Here is a 14401-nt window from a genome sequence, read left to right as displayed (position 1 = left end):
TCATAACTGAGTCAATTAAATAAATTATGAAAATATTATTAACGTGTACATTTTTTGAATTAGGGAATAATTAGCATGTATTCCTTATATGGTATTATGCAATATATATATATATATATATATATATATATATATATATATATATATATATATATATATATATATAGAAGAGCGCTCATATGCGGCGGGGTCTTACGGTGTGGCGGTGCGGTCAAATTCCAGAATACACCAACAGTGTTAACAATATGCACCAACAGTGTAATAAAAACACACCCCAATGAAATGTAATAAAACATCACAAAATACACCAGACTCAAAAAAACACACCATATAACTCACCACCCCCAATGGTGTATTTCCGAACAGTGTATGGTGTTTTTACTCACACCTAATGGTGTGTGTTTGGTGATGCAGGGCTCTGTTTACTCTGTTTTGTGTGGTGTATTTCCTAACGTTGATGGTGCATATTTGGTGAACTATTGGTGTTGCCGCACCGTAAGACACTGCCGCACCTGAACCCGCCTATATATATATATATATATATATATATATATATATATATATATATATATAATATCAAAAATTAATTAACATTAATGGAATATTATAAATATAGACTAATTAATTATAAAAATATTATTATAATAATATTGACTAATTAATCATGAAAATATTATTAACCTGTGCGTTTTTTGAATTAACGCGTATTTCTTATATTTTTTTATCGAAGTCGAATATAAAAAAATCTAAGTCATACATGATTACATGAATATCGTTATAATCTAGAATCAAAAGTAAAATAAATTTTAAATAATATGAAGAAATTAAGATGTTATTATTATTATTTGTTTTCAATAAACAAGATGTTATTATTGTTAATATTAATAATAATAATATATTATAATAATAAAAATATTATTATTATTATTATTATTATTATTATATTATCTCACAAAAAAAATTATTATTATATTATTCATCATTAAAGGAATGGAGATTACATTAATAAATAAAAGGATTTTAGATTGAAAATTGGTTTCTATTAAATTTCATTTATATAGCCCAAAACGGGAGAGGAGACCGGGCAGGGTTTGAGGAGGTTTATATAAAGCCGCCATCGTCCTTCGCTTCTTCTCAACCTTGAAACCAAAATCGCCATTACACTTTGCTTCCATCTTTCCGCTCATTGTCTGTTAGCCTTCTCATTCTTCCAACTCTCCGCTCGCTCGCTCGAGTTTCTCCAAAGCCTTAGAAGAAGGTAATGCATCGAAATCTCTCTCTCTCTCTCTCTCTGGGCATGTGTATGCTTCCATTCACGCTGCAAAGATACGTTTTTGAGTTGAAATTTATGAGTTTAAACGAGTTTAAGTTTCTGGGTATTACTGGGTTCTTGTCGTAACGTGTCATTCTGCGTTTTTTTTTTCTTTGTATGGATATTATTACTGTACTACATTGTAATGTGTGTGGAGGGAATGCGATGAATTTGATGGTGGCTATGGTTTCTTTGTTGTTCAGACATGAAGTACGTGCTGGTGACCGGAGGAGTGGTGAGCGGCCTCGGAAAAGGAGTGACGGCGAGTAGTATAGGTCTCATTCTTCAGGCCTGCGGACTTCGTGTTACTTCCATCAAGATAGGTCTCTCTCCGCCACCATTCACTGTTTTTGTCCTTATTTCTTCCGCCACAATCAAGAAAAATCACGGAAGGCCGCCTCTTATTTTTTCTTGTTTTTCAAACAAAAAAGAAAAGAGGGAAATGAAATGCTAAAGATGTCAAGCTCTCTTTTGTTTTTTTTTCCTCTTTGGCGACAAACACAAACCCAAGCTACTTTTGGGCTGATGGGAGACTCAAAAAGTTACTGAAGCTTATCTTTTCAAAAAAAAAAAAATTGTTTTTATCTTTGGTTATTTGAACTCCCTAAAATTGAACCTGCAGGCACCCCACTTTACTATTGCCTTTTGGTCTCATTACAATATGTTGAAACACTTTTCTTGGAAACTTCTAACTCATTTTGACCCTCATCAGATCCTTACTTGAATATCGATGCCGGAACAATGTCTCCTTTTGAACATGGTGAAGTATTTGTCTTGGATGATGGTGGTGAGGTCAGAAGAACATTTTTCTTATATAATTCATGTACAGCAACATTGGGTTGGGAAAAAAGGAAAAAATAAAATTGTATATATTATCTGATAGTATTTTGTCAAATAGTGTACTAACTTGAAAGTGATCATGACAACTAATGCTAGTTTATCTTCCTACTAACCAGACAACACTTCAAGAGTACTTACTATTTTGGATCAAACAGCTATTAATGAAAATTCATATCTGTTAAACCAATGAAAAACAACATATTCAACTTAATCTTAAGTAGAGTTACTGGTCAATAGTTATACATTCTGTTTTCTGCTTTATTTTTCCCCCCATGTATAGGGAAATTAACTGGAGGGATTTTAAAGTAATGCTTTTTCTTTGATGTCAACTTAACTTTGACTTGGTGTTTCTTTTAGGTGGATCTAGATCTTGGGAACTATGAGCGTTTCCTGGATAATAAGCTGACGCGGGACAACAATATAACTACTGGAAAAATTTACCAGGCATGTATTTACATTCAAAGTTTTATCTGTAAAAGTCTTGTATAGCTTGACCCTTAAGATTGTTATCTGTTTGGCTGGCCAAATAAATCAAATGGCAACTGCTTCTTAATTTTTCAGTCTGTTCTTGAAAAGGAGAGAAGAGGAGATTATTTGGGTAAAACTGTTCAGGTTTGTCTTATTTTTGGAGTTTCTACTTTGTGTTCTTCGTATATGGTGTCAGTTTGTTACATGTATGATACAATCCTTGTTCAGGTTGTCCCTCACATTACAGATGCCATTCAAGAATGGATTGAACGCGTAGCAGCCATTCCAGTTGATGGAAAAGATGGCCCAGCTGATGTATGTGTCATAGAACTGGGTGGAACTATAGGTAACAATTATCTTCACACGGGATAGCGTTAATTCTTCTCTGCATAGGTGGGACTGAGAATTACGTCTTGTATTTGGTGTAGGTGACATTGAGTCGATGCCATTTATTGAGGCTTTAGGACAATTCTCATATCGCGTTGGTAAGGTTATCTGTCTAAATAAGAAGAAGAGAAGCATAAGCTTCTAAGTTGAATGATTTGTGAACTCAAAATTAATTTACTTTGTATTCAAGGGAATGTCAATCATGGGATAAATGTCTCTTGTTGTTTAGATATTCATCAATGTTATGCTTTTTAGGTACTGGGAACTTTTGCCTGATACATGTTAGTCTTGTGCCGGTTTTGAGTGTTGTTGGTGAGCAGGTGAGTTTTATGGTCCCACCATGTGTTTTTATTGCAAATTTATGTTCTTAATAACATGCAAATTAAGCATATATATTGTATTCAAATGTTCAGAAAACAAAGCCAACTCAGCACAGTGTAAAGGGATTGAGAAGCCTGGGATTGACACCAAATATCTTAGCATGTCGGAGCACTACGGTATCTCTCTATCTGGTTCTTTTTTTTTTTTTTTTTTTTTTTTTTTGGTTAGACCATGAGGTCTCTTGAGCAGGCCCTAATTGTAGGAGGCACCTGTAAGCCCGTATCATACTCAGACTAATCCCCATTTGCACCGGGCCGGCCCAATAAAGCGGCAAAGTGCTAGCCAGATTGGTTTTTCCATACGAGAGGGGGTTTGAACTCCCGACCTCTCTTAAGGGATGAGAGTGCACGGCCACTCACGCTAACCAAGCTGGTTTCTGTCTGGTTCTTCTTATTGCAAGTGATGTGTGTGTGTGTTTATTTCACCTAAATATAAGGATTGACTTCTTGAGGATGATTTTTTTTTTTTTTTTTTTTTTTTTTTTTTTTTTTTCAGCAACTTGATGAGAATGTCAAGGAGAAACTTTCCAAATTTTGCCATGTTCCGGTATGATCAGTGCATATCACATTATCATGTATCATGTATGGATCCATTCTATAAGCAGTTGAATTTGTAAGGCTATTTTTGATGTTCTCTGCGTGCTTTTCACTCCCAGGTAGAGAATATTGTCACTCTTTATGATGTTTCCAACATCTGGCATGTTCCTTTGTTGCTAAGAGTGAGTAATTTTAGTATAGTTTGTTTGTTTCTAATCTATCCCTTATATTTTGATTCAATGCAAAGTAAAACAGTTGTTTTTCTTGGTTTAGGACCAGAAGGCGCATGAGGCCATTTTGAGAGCCCTGAACCTCAAAGAGTTTGTCTAATAAGCTCCTTAATTCTTGCATTGCATTATTCTTCAATAATTTTTTGTTTGGATTTTGGAACTTTTTTTTTCTCCTGAATATTGAGCATAGTTATTACATTGTAATCTATTTCTTCTATAGTTATGATATTGTTCTTTATCACCCTCAGAGTTGCAAAGGAACCTGAATTGAGAGAATGGACATCTCGTGCTGAACTTTGTGACTTGCTACATGAACCCGTAGGTTCCTAAATTCGTAAAATTTAAAAGGATTCCCTTTTATTTGCTTTTCTCTTTCTGAACTCGATGCTATTTGATTAACAGGTAAGAGTCGCCATGGTTGGAAAGTACATGGGGCTGTCAGATTCTTACCTCTCTGTACTGAAGGTGAACTTAATCATCTTTGATTTCGTGTTTTATTCACTCTTCTCAGAATATATAATGAATCTTCGTTATTTGCAGGCTCTTCTGCATGCTTCTGTAGCTTGCCGCAGGAAACTTTGCATAGATTGGGTCCCAGCTGGCGATCTCGAGGATATTACTGCAAAAGAGGTATTTTTAATTCCACAATCTTATGTTCATGTTTCCATTCTTTTTGTGAACGAATCTAAGTTGACAATTATGTCGTTATTTACAGAATCCTGATAATTATAAGAGTGCTTGGGATCTCTTGAAGGTTTGTCTCGTGTTCTCTGCTACGATTTATGCCACTTTTCAAATGGTTCTTTTGACATTATGCGATTCTGACAAAGACCTTATCTTTTAGGGTGCAGATGCGGTACTTGTTCCTGGCGGGTTTGGGGACAGGGGTGTGGAAGGTAAAATACTTGCAGCCAAGTATGCTCGGGAAAACAGGATTCCGTACCTTGGAATATGTCTTGGAATGCAAATCGCTGTAATTGAGTTTGCTCGATCGATTCTTGGTTTAAAAGACGCAAACAGCACTGAGTTTGATCCAAATACTCAGAATCCCTGCGTAATTTTTATGCCCGAGGTTAGGATTTTGTATGATTCCGTTATGGACGGTGATATAATCTGGGTTTCTAGGGTTCAAAGATCGGTCTCATGTATACATCTTAGCAGGGCTCAAAAACCCATATGGGTGGGACTATGCGGCTTGGATCCAGGAGGACATATTTTCAGGTCGCAGACTGTATTTCCGCTAAATTGTAAGCATTCTTTCTTCCTTTCAGAGAAGCTAACCCTTAAATGAATTCACTTTATGCCCTCATATTTGACCCGAATCTTAAAACCTTACTATTTTGTTTCAGATATGGCAATAACGACTTCGTTGATGAAAGACATCGCCATAGATATGAGGTGCAATACACATTTTTGTTTAGAATAGTTCAAGTATTGCACGTGTATGAAATGTATATCCTTCGTTTAATACCTATGGTTTAGTTTTTTGGCTAAGAAATCGATCATGTTGCATAGGTAAATCCCGAAATGGTTGAGCAGCTCGAAGCTGCCGGTCTTTGTTTCACGGGCAAAGATGAAAGTGGTCGTCGCATGGAGGTATATTATGACTTAAAATTGCGAAAAGTGGTAATTTGCAATGGCAATTAAATTTTTAAACTTTCTTTATTATCATCTTCAATTGGTACGGTTACCTTTGCAGATTTTTGAACTGTCTAATCACTCTTATTTCGTCGGGGTTCAATTTCATCCCGAGTTCAAATCAAGACCCGGAAAACCTTCTGCTTTGTTCGTAGGTACTGTCTGTTTTCACGAACCCTTAAAGTTGAAACATATATTATCCAAGAAAGCCTCGGGTTCATTCTTACGTTTTGTTGCTCTTCTTGTAAACAGGGCTGATAGCAGCTGCGTCTGGGCAACTCAACGGCCTTCTTAAGAAGAGCGCGAGTGGGTTGAGCAACGGCCACTCGCCAATAAAGCCACCGCACCAACATGAATATGGAACCAAACTTGTCAATGGCATTCATTGCAATGGGAATGGAGTTCATATCTGAAGGAGGAACTGAACTGAACTAAAAGAACTTTTCGGCTTTCTCAGGCTTTGATATTTACCTTTCTTCTAGCTTTCTTTCCAACAGATATGTATAGCCATGTTAGAGTGAATAGGTTTACAGTGGCTCCTATAATAACTTGAATCACAAGTTAGAGCTCGATTCTGGTGTTCGTATACAGCACAGGCCAGCCGTTTCTTCAGCCAAAAAAGAAATGCTGGTTTTTAAAGCAGGCCTGCTTAGAACAATTGGGATGATTTTACATATGAGTTTTTATAGTTAGCAAGTTTTAATCACTAGGTATCCAATGATGTCTGTGATTCCTAATTGGCTGTTAGAATGGAATATATGTTATTGGCACATTGGTTTTAGAACTAATTTACCTGCATCAGTTTTTTTTTTCTCCTCTATACTTCTTTGCCATGCAAGATGCCTACTTTTTGGTTCATATTCAAATAATTGCATTGTACAGTTGAAACGTAGGCTCTTAGTCGATTCACGTAAATTTGATCTCTTAAATCCTGTTTTCCTGACATATCAGTGTTCGACAAGCAAAAACTATTTGATTTAGATATGTTAGTACTCAAAACACATCTTCACAAATTTATTGATGTTGCTCGCTTATCTATCCGTGGCTTCTCCAAAGAGCATAAGATCATATGTAAAGAAAATGTGAGAAATCCCAATTTAAACGAGTCCCCTTTGTTAGGAGATTACTATTTGTATTGTACTAAGACTCCACTTTGTGTTCAATACAATTCAGATTACTCAATCCTCATTTGGTAACTCACGCTTCGGGTTTGTTGTAGACCAGCTCTGTCGAAGTCTCCTCCGAACGGACTGTTTCCGATACGGTTCCGTCTGTTCCGATAGTGGCTAGCAATTCCCTAACCTCGGCACACCATTTTGTGCCGATTAAACTCACCTCCCGGAATTACCTTTTCTGGCGGACTCAATTGCTTCCCTTCTTGCGTGGATAGGGTCTTCTAGGGTTCGTCGACGGGTACGCCTGCCCAGAGGTTGCTGTTCTGGCTTCGTCCTCAAAAGCTGCTGCCGTGGAGTATGCGTCTGCTGCTCTGGCTCGGATTGCTTCGCTCCAATAGGCAAGCCATTCTCTCAATGCTAATCTCCTCCATGTCTAAAGAGATTATGCATCTAGTGGTTGGCAGGTCCATGTCTAGACAACTATGGTTGTCCATTGAGCAGAGTCTCGGTTCTACGACTCGAGCGTAGGCATTGCGTCTTCTTTGCTAGTTGCAAGCTCTCCAGCAGGGAGACTCGTCCGTCGCCGACTACCTAGGATGGGCACAGGTTCTGGTCCAGGACCTAGCCTTGGCGCTGGTCGGTTGGTTTGTGACAAGCCATGAAGTAGCTCATAATTGTGCTTCATTTGTACTAAATTGTTGATTGAATGCTAGGTAATTGCACTGAAATGAGGCTTTGTTCATGTGTTTATGGATCGAGGAAAGGAAATTTGGACTTCGGCATGCAAGAACTTAAAATGAGAACAAATCAGGATGATATCGAGGCAAAATGATCCCAAAAAATGGAAAGTCAAAAGCATAGCACGGAGCAACGGAATAGCAGAGCGAAGATCGCGTCCAAAGGTGCCTCCAGAGGGTGTCACGTCGTGACCATCATCGTGACACTTTGATTCCTATTGTGGCTATCGTTGCATGAATTTAATGACTAACAAAATATTCATCTGTTGTCATTTATGATTTGATGAATATGTGTTTCCGTTTGCCTCATCTTCATCTTTGCTAGGGGTGTTCATTCGGTTAACCGTTTGGTTAACCGAACCGAATTAACCGAATTTTTTTTTGCTTTAACCGTTAACCGAACCGAAATTTACTCTACCGAATTGACCGAACCAAACTTTTTTTTGGTTAATCGGTCGGTTAACCGATTAACCGAAATTTTTTACCCTAAAATTTAAAATCCATAAAATAATTTCTAAAATAATAATTCCAATTAAAATAAAATACATATCATAATAAATTCATATTATTATTTATTCTATTTGACATTTTGACTATTTATGATTTTAGTAATTATATATTTAATATTTAATATATTATATATTATATATATATTCCAAAATTCGGTTAACCGACACTTTCGAACCGAATTTACCGTTAACCGAATTTTGGGAAAACCTTTAACCATTAACCGAACCGAAATATTTTGGTTCAAAAACGGTTAACCGAATTTCGTCGGTTCGGTCGGTTAACCGAAATTTCTCCGAAATTTGCACACCCCTAATATTTGCAGCCTCCTATTTCTACTCTACTGTAGCTTTGCCGTGGGGTGTCTCCAGTGTTGCTACAAATGGTACGCCGTGGTGTGCAGCTATATATATTTGTTGGTTTATGTAGATGACATCTTGGTGATGGGCTCTGACTCACATCGTGTTTCGACTCTTGTGGCCAAAATGGCAACTGAATTTAAAGCACAAGATATAGGTTCTCCATCTTTCTTTCTAGGCATTGAGACCATCCCGATTGAGATTGACATGCTTCTGTCACAACGGCGTTATATGAGTGATATTTAGAAGCGGGCTGGCATGGTGGATTGTAAAGCCTTGGCCACTCCGGTTTCGTTGGTTCGTAGTGCTGATGATGAGAGTGTGACTCCGTTTGTTGATCCGATTCAATATCGGAGTCTTGCTGATGCTCTGGAGTATCTTACGGTAACTCATCTCGATCTGTCTTTTGCGGTTTATAAGCTTTGTTAGTATATGCATGCGCCTACCACTTCTCATTGGGGTATGCTTAAGCGTGTTCTTCGGTATGTCAATGGTACTTTGCACTATGGTTTGCATATTCATAAGTCGTTATCTGTTGATATTCATGTTTTCTCAGATTTTGACTGGGCTAGTAACTCGGATGATCCGAAATCAACGAGTGACTTTGCGGTGTTTTTGGGCAACAATTTGGTGTCTTAGATTTGTCGCAAATAGCGCACTGCCGCTAGTGCGCGTGTTCTTCTACTGAAGCGGAGTATAAAGCTTTGGCGGATGTATCTGCGGAAGTCACGTGGTTGGTGTCCATGCATGCTCAAGGAGCTTGGTCTGCCTCTTGCTTCTCCACCCAAGTTATGGTGTGGCAACTTGGGTGCTACATATCTGTGTGCCAACCCCGTGTTTCATGCCTGCATGAAGCATGTGGAAATTGATTACCACTTTGTTCGGGATAAGGTTGCTAAAAAGGAGATACTGGTTTATTTTATATCGACCAAGGACCAGTTAGCTGACATCTTCACCAAAGCTCTCTCAGGAACGCGGTTTGCTTTTCTTCGTACCAAGCTCAATGTTGTGTCTCATCAACCTTGTGCTTGAGGGGAGTGTTAGAGACTACTATTTGTGTTGTACTAGGACTTGTATTCTATGTTTATATGTATGTCTTGTAAACTTTGTGAGCAATACAATTCAGATTACTCAATCCTCATCCCCTTGACATAGCCCTTTTCCATAGTTTTTTATTAAAATAAAATTTTCCCATTCTAGAGAATAGAAATTTGGTTATCCTTAATAGAAAAGAGAATAATATCTATTAAGCGCCTTGAAAACCGAAGTTTTATCAAAGTGGACTTAAGAAACTCCGAATCTAGGTTGCCATATGCCTTATAAATGTCTTATTCGATAGTCATCAAACTCTTCTTTTGTTCTTCCTTTCCAGATTGAAACTTGTTCTGATTAGGTTGATCATTTTTTTTTAATTTTTTTCATAATGGGTCTCATTGGTTAACAATGACCTTTGAGATGATCTTGAATGCCACGTCAAAAGAGTGATATCATATGCCTAGTGTTGCCCACATGCACTCTTTGGTCTCTCCTTCGAGATGAGCATTATGAACGCCATAAGGGCATTCCAATTAGAGATTTTTGGATTGGTTTTTGTATATATAAATCTTAGAGCATCACCATTAATGCACTCCAAACTTCTTCATTCAACAAGTCTCTGCTTCATTAAACTAAAATGGTAAAGAGGAAGTATTATGTATCAAACACCATTCTTCTACAGTACGAATGCTACAATATTAAGGTAATAAAACTAAGCAATAGCCATTAGCCAATAGATCTATCAAGACTAGGTTAATAAACCTTCACAAAATATTCCAAACTCAACTAATACAAGAAAACAACAAAATTTTAAAAAATCAATTGCCAGCAAAACAATTACAAATCACTAACAAAGTAGATTGATTAACTCAGATCCAATCCTTTGGGTTGATACAAGCATCCAATAGCCGCCATTCTTCACTCCCCTCTTCTGGTTGCTGCAATGAGAATAGTATTGTCCAATAGAGTTTTGATTCTCTTTCATTTGGATTAACTTCATCATCTAGCCTATTATTCAAGAGAATTGCAACGAGCTATGGGGTTGAGCAGACTTACGTGGGTGTACTCCCATCGTGCAGTTAATGGAAGAGAAACGAGAATACTCTCTATCCGGCCTCCGGTCTTTAGTCCAAATGTTGTTCCACGGTCATAAACCTTCGGTTGAAGATAAACAAACAAGTTAGAGAGCATGTACTTTGCGTAGCCTCTTCAGGAACGTGGAAGCAAGTTTTATACCAGGTTGAATTCTACGTAGCGCCCCCTACGTAGTTGTTGCCATTCCTTGTGAGTGTCTGTGAAGGGTGTATCCTTCCTCTTCTCTACGATTGGTATATATGCAGGGATGACGGAATTCGCGCACTCTGCAATCCTGACAACTCAATTAAATAATGCTGGTTTTGATCTATTGAAATAAATGAAAGGCACTCTGCGCTCTTTCTCCTCTTCCCCCGAAAGGCTCATGCAACACTATGATTTTATGTGTCTCTTTCCTCGGCTGTGTTTAAATGGGATTTACTACCATTTTTGTTGTTGTAAATGGAATAATAACCATGCTTCAAGGCCACAGGTACTTTTTAGCATCTATCTATACCTAGCAAGCACACCACATTTAAACTTTCTGTGTCTGTGTCTTTGTACTATAACAATTTATTTACTCTCCAGAATTAAGACACTTGAAAATGATGACAATTGGATTCTAATTTGTCCTTGGCAGCAAGATTCACTTGAATCTCATATCTTTTATCCTCTTTTTAAAAGGCCTTGTTAGTATTGTCCAAAATGTAAGCAGTCTTTAAGAGCAACTTACCTGTAGCAAAGGAAAGAAGCATCTCTTGATCATAGTTATTTAGATCATCAAAGAAAATTCCTCCAAGGCCTCTTCTCTCTCCACGGTGCTGCATAAGACATCAAATCCTGCTAGACATTAGCTCATAACAACAGAAAATTATTACATCTTGAAGTGAAATTGGGATTAGGCAGAGAGCTAAATAAAGTGAATGGAAAGGGTGCTGAATAAAATAGGCAATTCAGGTATTTCCTTCTTTATCCTAGCACGATCCTAAAAATAATATTTTTATATTAAAAGCCTAAACAAAAGCTACAACCTTCATGAAAGACTGAAATCGGTTAAAGGGGCCTATGTGTTGGAGATTCCAACTGTTATGTGGCATCATTAAAACAGATTATGGATACACTTAAAAAATCAGTTACTTGTAGAGTTTTGAGATTCAGTTTCAATTCATATTGTTATTTATTTATTTATTTTGGTATGAAATAGATGGCTTTGCTCCAGAGGTACCAAAATTCATACTGTGATACCACAATTTAAGGATGAACTTTCAAAAAGTCACATACATGATAGAAAAATAAAAAAATATAAGTAGCACATGCTCTTCCACCATATGATCAATCAGTTTTTTGGGGGGTACATCTAAAGGGATTGAATCTGAGAACTCTTACATAGAGAATGCCACTAGACCAATCATGACTAAACTAAAGTTAAGGATCAAAATTCTTACTTCCCCATTTGCTGGCTTTAGATTCTTGAGTGCAAATCATGGCAGGTAAGATGCTGAACAGAAGGAAAAAAATATTTGTTCCTTGTTTTCTTATTCTGTTCCACTTGAGTTCATATGAAATTTCAAAATATTATGTTGAAACCATATTCCCCAATTCAAGAAAATGTTAGTTTTATGCTAATATATAACTGATTACTTGGACGTCTTTAGTGATGCTGTCCAACTGTGGCACCATTTCTTTTGCTGCATACTGAATTACTGAATTTCAGGAGTTTCAATGAACTGAATGAAGAACTACTCCCTTAAAACATTAAATACTCCATGGTTTTCTACACATTTACATCCCTGATAGAAAGGATTGGCTTTATACTACTCCAATATATTTTTTAAAGAATGAGGAAGGAACCAATGATTAACATACAGAGACTATATAAAATTAAATCATATGAGCAGAAGAATTTCAAAAGTGTACCTTAATATAAAAATAATCATCACACCATTTCTTGAATCGAGGATAGAAGCTGGGATCAAACTTGTCACAAGCACTTTTTTGAACCTAAAAAATCAAGCCACATTACATTTACTAAGTTTATTGCTTATAGAAATATGATAAATCTCAATTTCACATATATTTTTCAAGGGAACAATTATATCAAGACAGTTCTACTCTCCTTTTTAGTTGATAAACCGATTTTCTACCCTTCTTTTTAGTTGACATGCGCATAGCCACATAGGAGACTCAGAAAAGACAAGAATTATTTACAGGGGAGGATCATTCTTTATATACACTTTACCGAATGGAAGTGTTTTACGTCCTCATCAAAGATGTAAGAAGGTGTCAAATCCGTACCACCACCAAACCACCACTGCCTTGGTGCTCCAGGAGCATCTGCATGCAATTTGGACACAGATGAAAGGTGATTCACACAGCTCGCCTATTTCTTTTACTTGCAAGAGGATGAAATACAGTGCGCAGACTGAAGATACAAATAAGTTCCTCACAATGCTAGTTCGATTAATTTTTTATGAACTAGACATTAGAGGAACTTCAATTTTTCGATTTAGCACCATTAATGCCTCATTTCCTTACACTTTCTAACAACAAAAGAAAGATTATTGTATGATTATTTTTGCCATTACTAACAAAAAGTGAACTTCTTGAGTTAACCATTCAGACCGTCCTGAGAACAAAAGACCAAATTGCCTTAAGAATTCTTATTCATCTCACTTACCCTTTGATGAATGTGAAACTGCAAATGTTCCTAAAGAGATAGAAAGGACCATGGTGCCCTATGCCAGTAATGCCTTATGCAAAGAAGCCAAGAACAATTTCTAAGGGAATGATCAAACTTTGGAAAAATGTACATTTGAGTGTAGCTCAATATTACAGATTTTACTTTTCATTTGCTGGAAACTGGAATTACATTAGCATATAGTTTAAGTGTTCGTGCTCTCAAAATCATATTGAAATGATACCTTTTGGAGCATCGGTTTCAAAATACCGATAGTTGAAATGCAGAGTTGGAGCAAAAGGGTTCTTCGGATGCAGAACCTAAGGCAGGTACAAAGAATTCATCTCATCAGAGATATGGTTACAATTTACAAAGCTGGTAAAAAATATTAAAGAAATTGGAAACTTACCGAGCTAATCCCAGCAGCGAAAAAGGGAACATGGCCGGCCTTTACATTGCCATTGTCGGCGGCAGAGCCGGAGGGCTTGGCAGCACGATAGGCCTCGGGAGGCATGTTTCCGTAAACGACGGAGACATTGACGCCGGCCTTTTCAAATACAGCGCCGTCCTGCAAAACCCTACTGATCCCACCGCCCCCGCCAGGGCGAGACCAAACGTCTTCCTTAAACTTCCCCTCTCCATCCACGGCCTCCAAGGCCGAGCAGACGCTGTCCTGAACCTCCCTAATCATCTTCTCAAAGCGAGCCCTCACGGAATTGGACTCATTCCCCACGCCGGAGAAGCTCCCGTTATCAGAATCTCGCAGGAACGTATCGGGCCGGTGAGACTCCGGCGTTTCCTTCTCGATCATTCGGGGCGACGAAGAGGAGAGCTGAGCACGCAGACGGAGCCTGCTCGCACCGGAGTTTTTGGTTATACTAGGAAGACTGAGTATAGAAGGAGCGGCATAAGAGGAAGAAGAATGGAGTGTGGCCGAACAGGCGGCCGGCGGGAAGGCGGAGGCGGAAGAAGAGTGCGTAGAGGAGAGAATCGCGGTGGTCATCATTTCATCAAAATGAAAAATTGAAACGTCCGGTCGCCGGAGATATAGGTGGAGCCGGGTTACCGGTGGGTGTTTATCGATCTTGAGTTCTCCGGAATCTTA

General features: G+C 37.8%; 2 protein-coding genes across 4 annotated transcripts; one reads left to right on the top strand and one right to left on the bottom strand.

Moving 5' to 3' along the window:
• The first annotated feature begins 1089 nt into the window (after nucleotides 1–1089).
• On the top strand, nucleotides 1090–6580 carry LOC109156956 (CTP synthase-like). Of its 2 annotated transcripts, XM_019304839.1 has the most exons (22): nucleotides 1091–1258; nucleotides 1516–1635; nucleotides 2025–2104; nucleotides 2510–2596; nucleotides 2714–2764; nucleotides 2849–2966; nucleotides 3049–3105; nucleotides 3263–3327; nucleotides 3421–3504; nucleotides 3884–3934; nucleotides 4044–4106; nucleotides 4198–4244; nucleotides 4403–4472; nucleotides 4557–4619; nucleotides 4695–4784; nucleotides 4870–4908; nucleotides 4999–5226; nucleotides 5316–5401; nucleotides 5504–5552; nucleotides 5670–5750; nucleotides 5854–5947; nucleotides 6045–6580. In XM_019304839.1, the coding sequence occupies exons 2-22, from the start codon at nucleotides 1518–1520 to the stop codon at nucleotides 6203–6205; spliced, it is 1782 nt and encodes a 593-aa protein (XP_019160384.1). In that variant the 5' UTR covers nucleotides 1091–1258; nucleotides 1516–1517; the 3' UTR covers nucleotides 6206–6580. The 2 variants fall into 2 exon arrangements, with proteins under 2 accessions (XP_019160383.1, XP_019160384.1); XM_019304838.1 differs by having other exon boundaries at nucleotides 1090–1258; nucleotides 2714–2966.
• A 3592-nt stretch (nucleotides 6581–10172) lies between these two features.
• Nucleotides 10173–14401, bottom strand: LOC109157149 (coproporphyrinogen-III oxidase 1, chloroplastic-like). Of its 2 annotated transcripts, XM_019305054.1 has the most exons (8): nucleotides 13706–14396; nucleotides 13541–13616; nucleotides 12859–12953; nucleotides 12537–12620; nucleotides 11353–11440; nucleotides 10782–10906; nucleotides 10602–10700; nucleotides 10173–10483 (listed from the first exon to the last, which is right to left on the bottom strand). In XM_019305054.1, exons 1-8 carry the CDS (start codon nucleotides 14300–14302, stop codon nucleotides 10415–10417), a joined length of 1233 nt encoding a protein of 410 aa, XP_019160599.1. In that variant the 5' UTR covers nucleotides 14303–14396; the 3' UTR covers nucleotides 10173–10414. The 2 variants fall into 2 exon arrangements, 1 of the variants encoding a protein (XP_019160599.1); XR_002050182.1 differs by lacking the exon at nucleotides 10173–10483 and having other exon boundaries at nucleotides 10674–10700; nucleotides 10782–10914; nucleotides 13706–14401.

This window comes from Ipomoea nil, unplaced genomic scaffold, assembly GCF_001879475.1.
Source record: "Ipomoea nil cultivar Tokyo-kokei standard unplaced genomic scaffold, Asagao_1.1 scaffold2761, whole genome shotgun sequence".
NCBI lineage: Eukaryota > Viridiplantae > Streptophyta > Magnoliopsida > Solanales > Convolvulaceae > Ipomoea > Ipomoea nil.
This window is presented reverse-complemented; position numbering and strand designations above follow the sequence as displayed.